The sequence below is a fragment of the Triticum aestivum genome, chromosome 5A, assembly GCF_018294505.1.
Source record: "Triticum aestivum cultivar Chinese Spring chromosome 5A, IWGSC CS RefSeq v2.1, whole genome shotgun sequence".
Taxonomy (NCBI): Eukaryota; Viridiplantae; Streptophyta; class Magnoliopsida; order Poales; family Poaceae; genus Triticum; species Triticum aestivum.
In genome coordinates, this window is record NC_057806.1 from 532,553,509 (window position 1) to 532,573,503 (window position 19,995).

The following is a 19,995-nucleotide window of genomic DNA, read 5'->3' on the forward strand; positions in this document are numbered from 1 at the left end:
TTTTGACCACCGTACCATGCAAATATCCTCTGTTTTGTTTCGAGCTGTTTTCTGCCAGAATTGTCAAAGGCCAAGCATCATGTCGTCCCCCTCCTCCAACAATGAGGGCAACGATGCTTGGCTAATGAAGATAGAGCTGAAGAGAGAAGAACCCGGGGAGACCAACAAGGATGATGGGATCAAGAAGGCCATGGAGGATCAAGCTCCTGCACCAGAAGACGAAGACATCCTCCAACCTCATGACAATCTTCTTACCCCAACGGAGATTGAAGCTTTCAAGATGATTGAGTTAGCTCGCATACAAAATAAGTATCTCACGCGTGAAAGTATTTTGTTGAAGGAGCATATCACCGCACTCAAGGTCATTATCCGTAAACTGGAGGATCTCCTACGCTTGATGTGCGACTATCCATCATCACCACCATCTTGTTCACCAGCAAAGGAGAACTGAGTACATGGGTATGGGCACTCCCCTTGGCAACTGCCAAGCTTGGGGAAGGTGCCTCGGTATCGTATCACCATCACACTCCTATCTTTACCGTTTTCTTAGTTCGATCCTTTTGGTAATATCTGTAGAATAAAGTTTCAGTATGATTTAGTTTTCGAGTTTTGCTTTATAATCCTTCTATGTAATCAAGCTCATGAGCTATATATATAATAAAGATTAGTTTTGAGTCAAGGGCTTGGTTATCTTACTATGATCTTGAGGGAATAAAAATAAAAGAAAAGAGAAAGAATAAAAGGAAATAAAGAGAACATATTGATCTTATGAAGAGTAATGACTTCACATATAAAGAGTAATGAGTAAAAGCAGTTGAGAGTTGACAAACACAGGTTTGGTCATCGCTTCATTTAATAGGAAGTAATAAAGAAAGAGAGGTTTTCACATATAAATATACTATCTTGGACATCTTTTATGACTGTGAGCACTCATTAAAATACGGAAACACTAACGCCCACACGTGTGGGCGTTATCCAACTCCCCCACACGCCTGGATGGTAGTTGATTGTCTTTTGCACGAATCTTGACACTAAAAGGTGGATTTGGTGTGCCACGTAGGATGGGGCTGGTGTGTGGGCATTGGAGAGTTTGCCAACATGCCCCGCGCCATGCTGTTTGCCAGCTGCGCTGTGTGGGCGAACTTGTTTCTGCCCACACAGCCACTGCTACCTCTTGAGCACTGCGTTGGTTTTCCCTTGAAGAGGAAAGGGTGATGCAGTAAAGCAGCGTAAGTATTTCCCTCGGTTTTTGAGAACCAAGGTATCAATCCAATAGGAGGCCATGCACGAGCCCCTCGCACCTACACAAACAGATAAAATCCTCACAACCAACGCAATAAAGGGGTTGTCCATCCCTTCACAGTCACTTACAAAAGTGAGATCTGATAGATATGATAAGATAATATTTTTGGTATTTTTATGATAAAGATGCAAAGTAAAATAAAAGGCAATAAAAATAGCTAAGTGTTGGAAGATTAATATGATGGAAAATAGACCCGAGGGCCATAGGTTTCACTAGTGGCTTCTCTTGAGAGCATAAGTATTACGGTGGGTAAACAAATTACTGTTGAGCAATTGACAGAATTCAGCATAGTTATGAGAATATCTAGGTATGATCATGTATATAGGCATCACGTCCGAGACAAGTAGACCGACTCCTGCCTACATCTACTACTACTACTCCACAGATCGAGCGTTATCTAGCATGCATCTAGAGTATAAGTTCAAAGGAACAGAGTAACACTTTAAGTAAGATGACATGATGTAGAGGGATAAACTCATGCAATATGATATAAACTCCATCTTGTTATCCCCGATGGCAACAATACAATACGTGCCTTGCTACCCCTACTGTCGTTGGGAAAGGACACCGCAAGATTGAACCCAAAGATAAGCACTTCTCCCGTTGCAAGAAAGATCAATCTAGTAGGCCAAACCAAACTGATAATTCGAAGAGACTTGCAAAGATTACCAATCATACATAAAAGAATTCAGAGAAGATTCAAATATTGCTCATAGATAAACTTGATCATAAACCCACAATTCATCAGTCTCAACAAACACACCAAAAAAGAAGATTACATCGAATAGATCTCCACGAGAATCGTGGAGAACTTTGTATTGAGATCCAAAGAGAGAGAAGAAGCCATCTAGCTAATAATTATGGACCCGAAGGTCTGAGGTAAACTACTCACACATCATCGGAGAGGCTATGGTGTTGATGTAGAAGCCCTCCGTGATCGATGCCCCCTCCGGCGGAGCTCCAGAAAAGGCCCCAAGATGGGATCTCACGGGTACAAAAGGTTGCAGCGGTGGAATTAGGTTTTTGTCTCCGTATCTAGTAGTTTGGGGGTACGTAGGTATATATAGGAGGAAGAAGTACGTCGGTGGAGCAACGTGGGCCCACGAGGGTGGAGGGCGCGCCCAGGGGGTAGGTGCGCCCCCTACCTCGTGCCTTCCTGGTTGCTTTCTTGACGTGGGGTCCAAGTCCTCTGGATCACGTTCGTTCCGAAAATCACGTTCCCGAAGGTTTCATTCTGTTTGAACTCCGTTCGATATTCTTTTTCTGTGAAACTCTAAATAGGCAAAAAACAGCAATTCTGGGTTGGGCCTTCCGGTTAATAGGTTAGTCCCAAAAATAATATGAAAGTGTATAATAAAGCCCATTATTGCCCAAAACAGAATATAATATAACATGGAATAATCAAAAATTATAGATACATTGGAGACATATCAAGCATCCCCAAGCTTAATTCCTGCTCGTCCTTGAGTAGGTAAATGATAAAAATAGAATTTTTCATGTGGAATGCTACTTAGCATAATTTCAATGTAATTCTTCTTATTATGGCACGAATGTTCAGATTTGATATGATTCAAGATAAAAGTTTAATGTTGACATAAAAACAATAATACTTCAAGCATCCTAACCAAGCAATTATGTCTTATCAAAATAACATATCCAATAGCAACACCCAGGCACCGTTCCACCCACATATCAAATTATCAAAGTAACGAACGTGAATCATATGAGCGTGATGAAAACTAGCTTGACGATAATTCTCATGTGTCCTCGGGAGCGCTTTTCTCTATATAAGAGTTTGTCCAGGCTTGTCCTTTTCAACAAAAAGGATTGGGCCATCTTGCTGCACCTTGTTTACTTTCATTACTTGTTACCCGTTACAAATTACCTTATCACAAAACTATCTGTTACCGATAATTTCAGTGCTTGCAGAGAATACCTTACTGAAAACTGCTTGTCATTCCCTTCTGCTCCTCGTTGGGTTCGACACTCTTACTTATCGGAAGGACTACGATAGATCCCCTACACTTGTGAGTCATTACTTCTCTCGAGAAAAATAGCATATGATGGGTAAAGAAATTAATGTTGGGCAATTGATAGAACTTCAAATAATCATGACGATATCCAGGCAATGATCATTATATAGGCATCACGTCCAAGATTAGTAGACCGACCCTTGCCTGCATCTACTACTATTACTCCACACATCGACCGCTATCCAGCATGCATCTAGTGTATTAAGTTCATGGAGAAACGGAGTAATGCAGTAAGAACGATGACATAATGTAGACGAGATCTATTTATGTAGAAATAGACCCCATCTTGTTATCCTTAATAGCAACGATACATACGTTTTGGTTCCCCTTGTGTAAATGGGATCAAGCACCGTAAGATCGAACCCATCACAAAGCACCTCTTCCCATGGCCAGAAAAATCGATCTAGTTGGCCTAACTAAACCAAAGATTTGAAGAAGAAATACGAGGCTATAAGTAATCATGCATATAAGAGATCAAAATACTCAAATAACTTTCATGGATAAAAAAACAGATCTGATCATAAACTCAAAGTTCATCGGATCCCAACAAACACAACGCAAAAAGAGTTACATCAAATAGATCTCCAAGAGACCATTTTATTGAGAATCAAAAGAAAGAGAGGAAGCCATCTAGCTACTAACTACGGACCTGTAAGTCTGCAATGAACTAATCACGCATCATCAGAGAGGCACCAATGAGGATGATGAACCCCTCTGTGATGGTGTCTAGGTTGGATCTGGTGGTTCTGGAACTTGCGGCGGCTGGAATTGATTTCGTCGACTCCCCTAGGGCGCCCTGGTGGGTTGTGCTCCCCTCTGAACCCCCCTCGGGTACTTTCTTGGCCCATCTTGTGTCTTCTGGTCCAAAAAAAATCACCAAAAAGTTTCGCTGTGTTTGTACTCCGTTTGGTATTGATTTCATGCGAAGTAAAAAACAAGCAAAAATAGCAACTGGCACTGGGCACTATGTCAATAGGTTAGTCCCAAAATATTGTATAAAGTTGCTATAAAATGATTGTAAAACATCCAAGAATGATAATATAACAGCATGGAACAATAAAAAATTATAGGTACGTTGGAGACGTATCAGCATCCCCAAGCTTAATTCCTACTCGTCCTCGAGTAGGTAAATGATAAAAATAGAATTTTTGATGTGGAATGTTGCATAACATGTTCATCACATATTCTTTTCTTTGTAGCGCGGACATTTGAACTTTTATATGATTCAAAATATCAACACTAAAGCAAGTTATCCCTAGCCCATTATGCTCAATCATTGATCCATTCATGAAACACTATCGCATATTAGCTACACCCAATGCTCAAGTACGATCATAGTGCCCCTTAGTTGGTGATTTATAAGAGAATTTGGAGACTCAAGTAAAAATAAAAATTGCATAAAGTAAATAGAAAGGCCCTTCGCGGAGGGAAGTAGGGATTTGTGGAGGTGCCAAAGCTCAAAGCGAAAAAGATAGAGATAAAACATTTTGGATGGCATGCTTTTCCTGTCAACGAAAACGATCAAGTAGTTCCCAATACTTTCCATGCTAGATATATCATAGGCGGTTCCCAAACAGAAAATAAAGTTTATTCCTTTTTCCACTATACTTTCACATTCCACGGCTAACCGAATCCAGGGGTGCCATCCATACCAACACTTCCGAAGGAATTTATTATTTGACAACATAAAGTAAATTCATTTTTCATTTCGGGATTGGGCATCCCTAATACCTTTGTCGTACTCTCATGCAATTACAAGTGAATAAACACTCATCTTGAGAATAACCCATCTAGCATGGAAATATATCAGCAACCCCCTACCGTTTCATGAGTGGTACAAGCACACAAAAAGAAGTTTATTTTGAAAATTAGAGATGGCACGTACAAATTTGCTTAGAATGGCAAAATAATATTGCATATAGGTATGTACTAGCAAAAGGGCCCGTGCATTGCAACGGGAGAAAAGAATACCACACGCTCTTAATTTATAAAAATGGGCTATAATCTGAGTATTTTTAGCTACGACACAAACAAAGACGGTCTTTGCCTACAAAAGCGCAAGTCCAAGATTCTACATGTCTTCTATTTAGACACGGCTTGCATGTAGATTTAATACGTACAAAGAAACAGACAAGTGTATCCTCAATTTCGCCTCCAATCCTGATTTTGCTGAGATGTTCATCCACAATCCGGATCAGTACGAATATAAAAGAAAAACGAATAATGCATTGTCAATTAAGATTGCACCCAAGATAGTTTTCTTTAATGGTTAACGGGTGAAATAACATCGTATTCAGATTCTATATATTTTTCTAATCAAATTCCATATATAACATGTTAAATTTGGAGTTACGATTTAGAAGATATGAGTATTTTAAAAAAACATTTGATATGTACTGCGGGTTTAATGTCAGAAACCTAAGGTTTTTTTTATAAATAGCATGATGGACTAAGAATAACTTTTTTTTATTAGTAGGTATAAATAGTGGACTCATATGGCAAAACTGGTTTAAAGGATTTTGGATGCACAAGTAGTGATCATACTTAGTGCAAATGAAGGCTAGCAAAAGATTTGAGAAGCATCCAACCAAGAAACGAAAAAATCTCATAAGCGAGCATTAAGCATAACTAACACTGAATAATGCACCACAAGTAGGATGTAATTTCATTGCATAACTATTGACTTTCGTGCTGGCATAGGGAATCACAAACCTTAACACCAATATTTTTATGAAAGCATAATTTCTTATCAACATGACTCACAAATTATATCATCATATCGCAAAACTATTACAAATAATCAAGTTTATTTTGTCCAATGATCTTCATGAAAGTTTTTATTATATCCCTCTTGAATATCAATCACTTTGGGACTAATTTCATATGTTTATTTTGATAGCTCAAACAAATCTTAAGTGAAGAACATGAGCATAAACATTTTCTTCCCTCAAAATAATTTAAGTGAAGTAAGCGAGCATTTCTTCAAAATACTAAAGCACACCATGCTCAAAAAGATATAAGTGAAGAACTAGAGCAATTCCATAGCTCATAAAGATTTAAGTGAAGCATAGAGAGAAATTCTAACAAGTCATAGCATAATTTTGGCTCTCTCAAATAGCTGTGTCCAGCAAGGATAGATGACTAAAAGTAAAATACAAAACAAGCAAAACTCATATCATACAAGACGCTCCAAGCAAAACTCATGATATGTGACGAATACAAATATACCTCCAAGTAAAATACCGATGGTCCTTAGAAGAAAGAGGGGATGCCACTCGGGCATCCCCAAGCTTAGTTGCTTGCTTCTCTTTAGATAATAGCTTGGGATACCATGGGCATCCCCAAGCTTAGGCTCTTCTTATTCCTTATTCCTTCGCCCATCGTAATATCACCCAAAACTCTATTCCAACTGTGCTATGGCTCAAACCTCCCAAAGGAGTCCATAGATCAATCAAAATAAGCACACATCGCAAAGAAAATAGAATCTGTCAAAAACAGAATAGTCTGTAGCAATCTAAATATTTCGAATACTTCTTTAACTCCAAAAATCTGAAAACTTAGGACAATGTGGGAAATTTGTATATTAATCTTCTGCAAAAAGAATCAGTATTTTATCGCGCTTCTGTTAAAATGAAATTTATTTTCGTGAGCGCAAAAGTGTCTGTTTTTCAGCAAGATCAAATCAACTATCACCCAACCAAGCTTTAAAATATCAGATATCAGGTTTGTATCGGTTTGGCTTTGACATATTGGATGTCAGATATCGGGTGATATATCGGGCGATATGTAGATATATCGGAGAAAACATGTCTATTTTTTCATTATTCTTGTTCAAAACATTTATTTTTAGTAAAATAAAATGCATGATGTCAATGCTTTAACATAACACTTTTAGATTCCTAGTTCATTAACTTGTTTATTAAGAAATTATTAATGTAAGATTCACAAAATCCTTACTCTATGATTAGAACAATATGATATATATGCATTTGTACAAAACATTTTGCATGACTTTGATAATATATAATCAGGTTGTAAATGCATAACCTTATTTCATTTTTTTCTAATCAAGAATTGTTGTCATCTATGTATCGTTCTATATTGGTGGACATATCGGGCTAGCTTTCGGCCATATCAGTTGATATTTCGGTCCATATCGGATGATATGTTGGAAAATGATATTTACCAGATGATATGTTATGTTTATATCGGTAGGGCCCCAAAAGTGATATATCGGCCTATATGTCGGTCGTATCAGCCTAGATTTAAAAACTTGCACCCAACATGATCCCAAAGGCTTTGCTTAGCACAAACACTAAATTAAACATGAAAAACACAATCATAACAGTAGCATAATTGTGCAAACACTCGAGAACAGAAAGAAAAGGACAAAAATAAATTTTATTCATTGGGTTGCCTCGCAATAAGCGCTATCGCTTTACGCCCCTAGCTAGGCATAATGCAAGGATCTAAGTATTGTCATCTTTATGTTTATTTTCCTTAGAGGTGTCCTTGATAGGAGGTTTTTCAAAAACAACATAAAACACCTTACCCATAGAGACTTTAGTACTACCAAGTTGCTTATCATCATAACCCCTTTGAATCCCGACAACAATCCAAGAATAGTGTTGATTAACATCATTGAAAACTTGTTGGATTATATCTAGAACAAGGACTTCCTTCTTAAGATTCTCTTCAAAGATATGATTATCCCCAAGCAAATGTCTTAGCACATAATCACTATTATAAAGAATTTCATCTAACACCGGTTTTTCACGATTCATACCATAGAAATAAAAAATTTCCCTTGCTTCCCGTACTATGTAATCAAATTCATTCATAAGATCAAGGGTGGCCAACTTTTTAGCTTTAGGATTCTTTATAAGGGTAGCTCGAAAAACAATCTTTGCAAGGTAGGATGAATACGGATAAATTTATTTTCAAGTTTCAGAACTAGTGCTGAAATAGCTTCCGCATAAGATTTAGTCCTCTTAAGTATAGCAACATCTTCAAGACTTAAATTTCCAGCACAATTGAAAAATTCTTGGATACGTTCTTCTCCTATAACATTCCCTTGCCCCAAAACAAAAGTTTTAGCATCCAGATTGCCATATCATCCAATTTTAGGAGTTAGGCCATCATCTATTTTTGCCATACAAAAGTCACTCATGGTGACAAATCTAGCAAACAAAAATCCTACGAGAAACGCGAACGAGAAGGAGAGCGAATAAAATGACAAATTTTTGTGAAGATGGGGAGAGGAAAACGAGAGGAAAATGGAAAACAATGTAAATTGCAAGGAGATGATATTTTTGATAAGGAACCTAGTAGATGTTGATGATATCTCCCTGGCAATGGCGCAAAAAATTCCTTTTGATGCGGCTTGAACTATGTCGGTATTTCCCCAAAGAGGAAGGGATGATGCAACACAGCTACGGTAGGTATTTCCCTCAGTGATGAGAGGAAGGTTATCAAACCAGTAGGAGAACCACACAACACCACGTAAACCAAAGAACAAATACTTGCAACCCGACGTAAGTGAAGGGTTGTCAATCCGTCGTGGGTAAAAATATAGGTAAAATTGTAGTAGATTGGCTAAATAGATCTCACGGGAACGCGAGATAAAATAAATAATAATAAATTGCAGCAAGGTATTTTTGTGTTTTTGTATTAATAGATCTGAAAATAAAAACAAATAAAAATAGATCACGAAGGAAAATATAATAAGGAAGAGTCCTGGGGGCCGTAGATTTCACTAGTGGCTTCTCTCGAGAAAATAGCATACGGTGGGTAAACAAATTACTGTTGGGCAATTGATAGAACTTAAAATAATCATGACAATATCCAGGCAATGATCATTGTATAGGCATCACGTCCAAGATTAGTAGACCGACTCCTGCCTGCATCTACTACTATTACTCCACACATCGCTCGCTATCCAGCATGCATCTAGTGTATTAAGTTCATGGAGAAACGGAGTAATGCAATAAGAACGATGACATGATGTAGACAAGATCTATTTATGTAGAAATAGACCCCATCTTGTTATCCTTTATAGCAATGGTACATACGTGTCGGTTCCCCTTCTGTCACAACTGGGATCAAGCACCGTAAGATCGAACCCATCACAAAGCACCTCTTCCCATGGCAAGAAAAATCGATCTAGTTGGCCTAACTAAACCAAAGATTCAAAGAAGAAATACGAGGCTATAAGTAATCATGCATATAAGAGATAAAAAGACTCAAATAACTTTCATGGATAAAAACATAGATCTGATCATAAACTCAAAGTTCATCGGATCCCAAAAAACAAACCGCAAAAGAGTTACATCAAATAGATCGCCAAGAGACCATTGTATTGATAATCAAAAGAGAGAGAGGAAGCCATCTAGCTACTAAATACGGACTCGTAGGTCTACAATGAACTACTCATGCATCATCGGAGAGGCACCAATGAGGATACTGAACCCCTCTGTGATGTTGTCTAGATTGGATCTGGTGGTTCTGGAACTCGCGGCTGCTGGAATTAATTTTCGTCGACTCCCCTAGGGTTTCTGGAATATTGGGGTATTTATAGAGCAAAGAGGTGGTGCGGGAGGCCACTAAGGTGGGCACGCTTGTGGTTGTGCTCCCCTCAGAGCCCCCCTCAGGTACTTCCTTGGCCCTTCTTGTGTCTTCTGATCCAGAAAAAATCACCAAAAAGTTTCGCTGTGTTTGGACTCCGTTTGGTATTGATTCCTGCGAAGTAAAAAAAACTAGCAAAAAACAGCAACTGGCACTGGGCACTATGTCAATAGGTTAGTCCCAAAAAATGATATAAAGTTTCTATAAAATGATTGTAAAACATCCAAGAATGATAATATAATAGCGTGAACCAATCAAAAATTATAGATACGTTGGAGATGTATCACCTTGTTTTTGAGTTCTACAGAAAAGGAATATCAAACGAAGTCCAAATGGAATAAAACTTTCACGGTGATTTTTCTTGGACCAGAAGACACACGTGGGACTTGGAAAGGAAGGCATAAGGGTCCCGAGGACTCCACAAGCCCTCAGGGCGCGCCCTAGGGGGGCACCCCCTGGCTTGTGGGCCCCACGGGACTCCTCCAACCCTAATTCTTGGCCTATAAAGTCAAAAATATTCCCAAACGACCAGAAGCGTCCACCAAAATACTTTTCCGCCGTCGTAACCTTCTGTACGTGTGAGATCCCATCTAAGGACCTTTTTCGGCACCCTGTCGGAGGGGGATTCGATTACGGAGGGCTTCTACATCAACCCTATTGCCCTTCCGATGAAGCATGAGTAGTTTACCATAGACCTACAGGTCCATAGCTAGTAGCTAGATGGCTTCTTCTCTCCCTTTGATTCTCAATACCATGTTCTCATCGATGTTCTTGAGATCTATCCGATGTAATATTCTTTTGCGGTGTGTTTGTCGAGATCCGATGAATTGTGGATTTATGATCGGATTATCTATGAATATTATTTGAATCTTCTCTGAATTCTTATATGCATAATTTGATATCTTTGCATTTCTCTTCGAATTATCGGTTTGGTTTGGCCAACTAGAATGGTTTTTCTTGTAATGGGAGAGGTGCTTAGTTTTGGGGTTCAATCTTGCGATGTCCTCACCAAGTGACAAAGTAGGGGTAGCGAGGCACGTATTTGTATTGTTGCCATCAAGGGTAAAAAGATGGAGTTTTCATCATATTGTTTGAGTTTATCCCTCTACATCATGTCAATTTACTTAAGGCGTTACTCCGTTCTTATGAACTTAATACTCTAGATGCATGCTCGATAGTGGTTGATGTGTGGAGTAATAGTAGTAGATGCAGAATCATTTCGGTCTACTTGACATGGACGTGATGCCTATATTCATAATCATTGCCTTGGATATCGTCATAACTTTGCGCTTTTTCTATCAATTGCTCGATAGTAGTTTGTTCACCCACCATATTATTTTCCTTCAAGAGAGAAGCCTCTAGTGAAACTATGGCCCCCGGGTCTATTTTCCATCATTTTTTTCAGATCTATAAACCCAAAAACCTAAAAATACCTCACCGCAATTTATTTACTTTGACTTTGTTTTACGTTTTCATAATCTTTTATATCTATCTCTATCAGATCTCACCTTTACATGTGACCCTGAAGGGATTGGCGTCCCTTTATCACGTTGGGTGCAAGTGTTTGATTGTTTGTGCAGGTGCATAGATTGGAGACTTGCTTGTATCTCCTACTGGATTGATACCTTGGTTCTTAACTGAGGAAAATACTTATCTCTGTTTTGCTGCATCACCCTTTCCTCTTCAAAGGAAAAACAACGCAAGCCCAAGATGTAGCATCCCTCATCTTGTTAGAGACTAAAAATACACTTCTTCCGTGCCGCCCATTGGCGACCAATTGGAAATAGCGTGTATTACTATCTCCCTCCAAAATGAATTGGGCACATGATCTTTGGTACCACTTGAGTTCCTCTTCTCGCAATAGACGTGTCATTTGCTCATTGGATTGATTTTTCATTTCAATCTCATGTTGAGAAAAAATGCGAGTCTCCGCAATTTTATCGAGGTCATCAATAATAGTTGAAAAACATTGCTTTTCTTTTTTATACATGTCACTGGTATGTTTCGCCCATCTAGTTAGGATCTACCTAGTGGCTCGAAGAAGTTCCATCTCTGGATTGGTGTGTGACCAATGGTGGGCCTCTCCCATACATTCTTAACTATATCCGTAAGGCCATCATGTTGGTAACCATCCCAATTCAAATTTTAATGTGCGGCGAGCTGCGGGAGGGCTAGCAGAATTAGACTCAAGATGATGGGTGCATGGTTTGGAAGTGTCTCAATACGCTCTAGGGCACGCACTGTTAGCAGAGGAAATTTTAATTCCCATTCGGTATCCATGAGTACCCGGTCGAGTTTCTCGTATGTCGGCACCGAACGATTGTTGGCCCAAGTGAACATTCGCCCCGACATACTGGCTTCCCGTTGATTCAAATTATCAATCACAACATTGAATAACAAAGGCCAGTGAGTGTCGAAACGGTCATTATTTTTCTCTTCCTCGTACCCAAGGATATTGATGTCACCTCCAATAAGCATTGTGTGCGGGTTATCCTTAGCCAGGTTTACCAATTCCCGAAGGAAAATAGATTTATTATCATCTTGGGCAGCCCCATAGACCGCAACTAGACTCCATGTAAAATTATCAGCTCTGTTTCGAAGATGGAATTTGATGTGAAATTCGCCAACCGGAAAACCTAACAAGTCCATGGTTGTGGTATGTATCCCAAGTAAGATTCCTCAGGACCGTCCACATTGTGAATGAACAATTGCAAGAATGAACTGTCTTCTTGATTCTTTGATGATTACAACTTATATATCTCCCGAAGAGACACATCCAATAGACATGACGATTCAGAGAGTCGGGAGAGAAGAGACACATCGGTTAGCAGTCTCTAATACAACGTGGAGATTATCCACATAATTAATTACAATAATTAATTCCTAACACTCCCCTTAATCTCCACTTCATCTAAGTAGAATCATCATCTTGAAAAATGCTCCTCTAAAAACCCTGTGGGAAAAATATGAGGAGATATACATAATATGCCATGAAAAACTCCTTACAAAAACCCCATGGGAAAATAAGGAGAAACCGACATATCTTAATGCTTGTATTACTATTGCCTCATTAAAAACCTTTCATGAGAAACCATTCAGGAAAAACTCATAAAGGAAAAGAGTGCAATACAAAAGATCCAAAAATCTCGAACAGGTTAGCGTTCAGGAGTGCACTCCCCCTGAACCTTGCAAATAACAAAGTCATCTCATACCAATTCCATTAACATATTTCTGGAATGGAGAACTTGGTAAAGACTTTGTGAACATATCACAAAGATCACATATGACTTTGCTTGCAAAATATTTATCTTCCCACTTTTCAACTCACGAGGAAGAAAATACTTTCAGAGTAATATACTTTGCAATATTGCTCTTTATAACCTGTCTGCATCTATGTAATACAAACAACATTATCTTCATGGGTAATGGTGGGTGAGTCCTATCAATCAAACCCACCCGAACTTTCAACAAATTTCATCATTCTGTGAAGCCAAACAGATTCAGATGTTGCTTTATACATTCAGAATGATTAGTGGAAGCAGAAACTAAAGTTTTTCTTCTCGACTTCCAAGAGAAGGTCGTACCTCCATTCGAGAAGACAAAAACCAGTCTGTGATCTAGGATTATGGGGATATGATATATGCCCAGCATCACGATATCCTACCATGGTCATATCTTGAGTTTTCTCATAAAACAAACCAAGATTTTAGAGTCTAGAAGATATCCAAAAATATTCTTCACACCAACCCAATGCCTTTTAATCAGTGATGCATTGTATCTAGCCAATAAATTCATTGCTAATGACATGCCAGGCCTGGTGCAGTTTGCTAGATACACCAGTGCTCTCATTGCACCGTGATATGGAAACTCACGTCCGAATATCGCTTCATCACGGTCGTTAGGACTTAATGGGTCCTTATCTCTAGTAATTCAGAGATCTCAAAACCATAGTTCTTTGATGGATATGACTTATCTATGTTGAACTTTCAACAATCTTTGGATAAATGTGGACTGATGAACAAGTATTCCCGAAGAAATACGCTCAAGTTCCAAACTCAAGCAATGTTTGGTCTCAACCAAATCTTGCATCTTACACTCTGTCTTAAGATGATAGGATTGTATCATGTATCTCTTGTGTAGCTCCAATGATACTCGGATCATGAACATACACAAAAATTCTACAAATTCCCTCTTTGGATTTCTTGATGAACATACATGAATAATCATCAATGTTTGAGTAACCTTCTAATAAAGGAACTCACTCAGTCGATTCTACCACATCATTGCCGACTACTTCAAGTCATAATGACTTCTAAAGCTTTACACAACACATGTTGCGATTAAATTCAGAATTTTCATTCCTTCAGAATTATCATAGAGATATCTGAATCAAATGAATCATACAATTATTCAGTCACAACATCCATCAGTTGGATATACAAATTCATTATTCATTGCCAGTGATATGAAATATCGGAACGTTAATCCACTCATAACAGGAGAACATGTTTCATCTTTAACGATGAAGGGTCTTTGCGTGAACCCATGTGCTACAAGCCTCGCTTCATGTCTCACCACCTCATTGTTTTCATTCCTCTCATGAACAAAAACACATTATGATCCCCCAGGGAACACATTCAGATAACGTGTGAAGGAACAATTGCAAGAATGAATTGTCTTCTTGATTCTTTGATGATTACAACTTATATATCTCCCGAAGAGACACATCCAACAGACATGACGATTCAGAGAGTCGGGAGAGAAGAGACACATCGGTTAGCAGTCCCTAATACAACGTGGAGATTATCCACATAATTAATTACAATAATTAATTCCTAACACACATGGAGGTAAATAGTGCCATGTGTAGTCAAAACCACCAGACAATGGTCAAAGACATGTGCACGGAAGTCACATTTATCTGCCTCGGAAATTTCCACGAAATTCAACCCATGCTCACGCACACAATCACTGTCGTGTATATGTTTAGCCAAGTGAATGATCCTTCCACGCCGCAACTGGTAGCCACTACTGTTGCTTCACTATGAATCACACTTGTCAAAAACTAATATTATAGAACAATTTTTACTCCAAAAGACATGCCTCATCCTAGTGGCAAAGATAGCACTTGTAATGTTTTCTCAGAAAAAATGACAAGATATTTGGATTTTAAATGATGGCTAAATATTGTAGAACATCTGTGATGAACAAAATCTCATACCTTATTGCTTCCCTTAAATTCTTCTTCTTACATGTCAAAAATAATGCTGTACATAATTTCGCCACTGCAGGTGGGTGAGGTTCACCAAGTTCCTGACGGGCGCATCGATCGTGGGTAGCATCGCGCCTATCCCATCAATCCTGAAGCACGCCGCGGTCATCGGGTAGGGCTTGCTGACGATGGAGCTGTCCTCCTTCGCCGTCTTTGGGCTGGCCATTGTGTGGTTCCTTCAGATGAACTCTGAGGACGAGGAGTACATCTCCTTCTGATGTGGTTCCTCGCTAGAGATAGGGATCATCAAATTGTGAATATCTACAGTACGATTTGGAGCATTGGTGTTTGAGCTTGTTTGTACCAGTGAAGTGAGGCATTTTCAGTTGCATGTAGAGTTATCCTCTTCATGCAGTCGTGCTAGTACATGATGTTTGATGTTTTTGTGCAGGCTCTTGACCTCACTTGCATCACTCAGTTGTTTGCTATGGCATCACTGCATACTCTGCCTAGGTTTGGCCATTTTATTTTTTCTGTTTCCTCTGCCTGTGCCTCGAGTAGTCTCTAGTAGTAGTTGCCACGAGATGGGAGTAGAGGGTGAATGATATTTTACTACCTGCTAGCCTAGGCTAGGCTAGGATAGAGGCTAGGCTAGGTTGTAAGGAAGAGAATATGTCAGTGTGATTCTTTATCGGGCAAGATGTAAAATTATTGATATGAGGAAAGAAAAATGAATTCATTCATAAACTCTTGTAAATTTATTGACTAAGATAATGCAGATTTAACTCATTGACCAAGATAATAGACAGAAAAGCAATGCCTAAGAAATCAATATTTGACCATCATAGTTTAGCACTCGAGTAGCTCATGCTTGAAAATGAAAGATACCAGGGGGGGCATTATAGCACACATATGCTAGCCACGAATTTCTACGAATTCGAATGCAATAGAGCAAGCAAACATGTATTTGGAGGAAAAGAAAAAACAGAGGCCTCTTGGACACGAGGGCAGTGAGGCCACAAATTAAAGAGATGCATCCTCTTCTTCTTCCTTTTCTTCTTCTTGTTGTAGATCACTCCGCCTTGCCTTCTGCGGCTGCATTAAATGGGAGCACGAAAACTTTTTTTAGCACATGCTGCATCAATTCACACGAGGCAAATCGAATCTAAATTCTAGTCCTACTCGTACAAGACAAAGAGAGGGCATGGGCATGCATGCAAAGCCTGATCCAAACTAAACCAACAGAGGCATACTACCAGGCTAGTACTCTATATCCATATGCATTCAAGTCAACTACTAGTAGTATTATTACTAGCTACTCGAGAGAGGGCTCCACACAAACAGTACAGAGAGAGAGAGAAAGACGAAGGTTGGGACGCACCTTGGTCGGCCTTGAGGTCCTCTGCCACCTCCACGGCCGTGGCACCGATGACGGACTGCTTGATGCGTGGAGCCACGCCGATAGCGCACCCAAGCATGAGCATCCCGACCGCCATCACCATGCGGTGCGTGCTCGTGACCAGATGAACTTTGGTATCAACATAGTTGGTACTGCAAAATAACATCAACGAGCCGTCAAGCACGAGAAAACTAACCATCTAATCTAACACTTGAGCTTAGTGAGAGAGCGCAAGAGGCATAGGAAAATGGCATGGAAAATTACCCGATTTCCTTCTTAAATCCTTATCTCCTGAAAGATCCCGCGGTCCTTGGCGGCGCGAACGTTGTACTCGTCCCATATACCGCGGGTTGCCCCAAAAGCGTCCTTACGCAGCTGGGACACTCCGCCGCATCCACCACCATGGCTGCAATCATATATCATCGTCGATCGTAAGGTAAGGGGATGCAAAAACACGCGAGCGCAGAGGCCGGCCCGTACGGTAGCGCGCTCGGCGACGAGGAAGCACGAAAAGACGAAAGATGCATGGGCTCTTAGTTCTTACCCGTTGCCAGAGCCGGTGACCGCGCCGCCGCCGCCTCCGTTGGCTGGAGCCCCGCCTCCGGTCGCTTGCCCCCTGCAACGGTCCATCGCACGACAAGGGGTCAGTCTTTCTGTGAAATCATCGAGAAGTTGCATATCGAGAAGAAAAAGAACAAGAAGAAGAGAAGAAGAAGATCTTACCCGCCGGAGTTCGCCGCCGTCCTTCCGCCGCCGTTGGCCGGAGCACCGTCTCCGCTCGCTCCACCCCTGCAATGGTCGGTCGCGACAAAAGAGTCAGTCTTTGCGCCAAAAGTTGCATCAAGAAGAAGAAAAGAAAAGAAAAACATGGAGGACGAGGGCCGGATCTAACCCGCCGTTCGCCGCCCCTCGTCCATTCGCTGGCCCGCCGCCGTTCGTCTTCGTCGGACCCCTGCATGCATGGAGATAAATATCAGAACTTTCACCATAGGGCCGGGGGATCGACGAGAATCGACGGGATCAAGGAAAAGCCACGCCATCGAAAAGTTGCATCGCGAAGAAGAACAGGAAGAAGAAGAAGAAGGAGGAAGAGGAGATCTTACCTACTGGAGTTTGCGGCGGCCCCGCCGGTCGTCGCACCGCGGCCGGTGGCCGAAGCCTCGCTGACGGTGGTTGGGTCCGCCGAGAACCTTCGCGCGCGCCCGCGCTCCCTGGAACAGAAGCACAAGACGGAGGAGTGAGAAAAGGGCACGGGAAGGGAAGAAGCGACGGGAGGAGGAGGAGGACAGGTTGGTGATTACCCGAGCAAGCCGCGGCGGATGGCGCCGGAGAGGAGGTGGGAGCGGGCGCGGAGGAGGACGGCCATCTCGTTCTCGCCGCTGAAGAAGGGAGGAGGGTGGCGGCGCGGAGAGGGAGGAAGAAAGGAGGAGGTGGTGTGGTCTGTGGAGGGACGGAGGCTCTTGTCTTATAGCCCGTGTGCCTCTCCGTCTCCGCGCGGCCTCCAAATAGAGCTTTTTTTCCAAAGGAAAATTGAACCCGTGGACGGAATCTCTTTCCAAGTTATATTAGGTAAACAAGAACTATGGCTTTATGAACTGATGAAACAAAGGCGGCATGCTTTTCTATCTCTTCGCTGATCTCTCTGACACTTTGCAACGGACCCAAAGACCGGTCGCTTCTTCGTCGCGCCTTAAAATTTGAAATCCCGCCATAAACCCTTTTTCCTTTTGAGAATTTGTCCCGCCACAGCTCCGAGTGAAATTCCGATAGAATGTGGTTGTGGTTTACTATTTTTTTTGTTAGATAGATTATTGATAGAACTGCATACGTGCATCCTCCTCGCAGACAAAATATCTACCATCCATGATTTCAAACGGATGTCCCGTTTATTCGATTCTGTTCGTTTCAGTCGGGTAAACGGACGGCGATCGGCCTTTTTTGTGGTTGCTTTGGCCGTGCCCGTCGACACTTTTGGTCCGTCCGCCGGCCGGCGGCCAAATGTAGACATTTCTTAAACTAAAAAGAAACATTGCATATAATTTATTATAACCAAATAAATCACATAGTACCATAATAATGAATAGCTTCGCAACCGAATAAAAAACACAAATTTTACAACCAAATTTAAATTGTCACGTATACATAAAATAAAGAACTAATACATCTAATAGTTGCCAAGATGAGTTCATATGTGCTCCACCAAGTCATTTTGGAGGTGGGTTAGGGGCTGAAACGCATCGTGCCGCTTTCTTTCTTCCAGGAGAAGAAAGACAAGGCGATCTCGCCCCTGCCGCCAGGGCGTCTTTCTCCGCCGCCGTCCTTCGGCGGCTCCCCTCCGCGGACGACCTCGATCGTCGGTGGTGAGGGGAGTCACTGGATCCACGCGTGTGGATTGTTTTAGGCATTAGTTTCTTAGGTTTTTGGGTTGTTCATCGTCATGGCTTCGGTGGTGGTGATGGCGGCGCCGACTAATAAATCTTCAGATCCTTCCCCAACGAGGCGATCCGCTTTTGGGGTGGATTTAGAAACCAGACTGTTCAAGCAAGGATGGTGTGGCGGCGATGACATCCTCGTGGTGGACCTGTATCCTCGGGCTCCGCCGTTACGACGACGTTTGCTCCAGCGTCGGCGTGGAGCTTGGGAGGTAGTCCAGGAGCGGATGCAGATTGTGGTCTGCATCGACGGCATCGGGAAGATGGTGGATCTGGGTTCGTGGCAGGCAGGTATGGTTTCCTCCACCAACGTCTTAGTTGTGCTGGGGTGCCAGATCTGGAGTTCGATGACGTGTCCGGGGTGTTGCCCTGGTCTGATTCGTTCAACGGCAATGGCTTCGCCTTTATTGGCGAGCCACCTTGGTGGTCCGCAAAGCTGCATATCAGCAATGGAGCTGCGTCAAGCTCGGGTGTGGAGGTGATCCGTCATTTTCTCCTTTGGTGGCTGCTATGGTGGTGCCAGAGGCAGGTGACGGACGTTGGTGTCAAGCTCAGAGGATTCTTTAGTCTTGTTTGTAATTTTACTTCTTGGCTGGTGTTCCTGTGTGCAAAGGCTAGCGTTCTGCTGTCTTTTTAGATTTGTCAGGTCGGTATGTACGTGGCTTGTACTATGATGCTTATGATATAAATGAAACACGTGTTACCATGCAAAAAAAGTCATTTTGGAGGTGCGTACGAAATTGGGTGAACTGTTCAAATGTTGTTGGTTTTTGGTGCTCATGCACAACATTTTCACCCTGAAATTAGAACCCTTGGCTGTAGATGTTGTCACCATGCTCATCCTCTATAATCATGTTCTGCATAATCACACGAGCACTCATCACCTCCCAAAACTTCTCGGTGCTCCATGTTAGTGCATAGTGCCGAACGATAGCCCATCGAGAGGATGCTCCACATCCTTCCTAACACTCTTTTTTTAACATGAAAAGATT

General features: G+C 41.3%; 1 protein-coding gene across 1 annotated transcript; it reads right to left on the minus strand.

Annotated features, from left to right (window-relative positions):
- Positions 1–15,922: 15,922 nt before the first annotated feature.
- On the minus strand, positions 15,923–18,045 carry LOC123107504 (glycine-rich cell wall structural protein 1-like). The gene is made up of 8 exons (XM_044529490.1): positions 17,873–18,045; positions 17,675–17,782; positions 17,464–17,523; positions 17,295–17,360; positions 17,116–17,187; positions 16,836–16,977; positions 16,554–16,723; positions 15,923–16,267 (listed from the first exon to the last, which is right to left on the minus strand). The coding sequence occupies exons 1-6, from the start codon at positions 17,935–17,937 to the stop codon at positions 16,848–16,850; spliced, it is 501 nt and encodes a 166-aa protein (XP_044385425.1). The 5' UTR covers positions 17,938–18,045; the 3' UTR covers positions 15,923–16,267; positions 16,554–16,723; positions 16,836–16,847.
- Between the last annotated feature and the right edge of the window lie 1,950 nt (positions 18,046–19,995).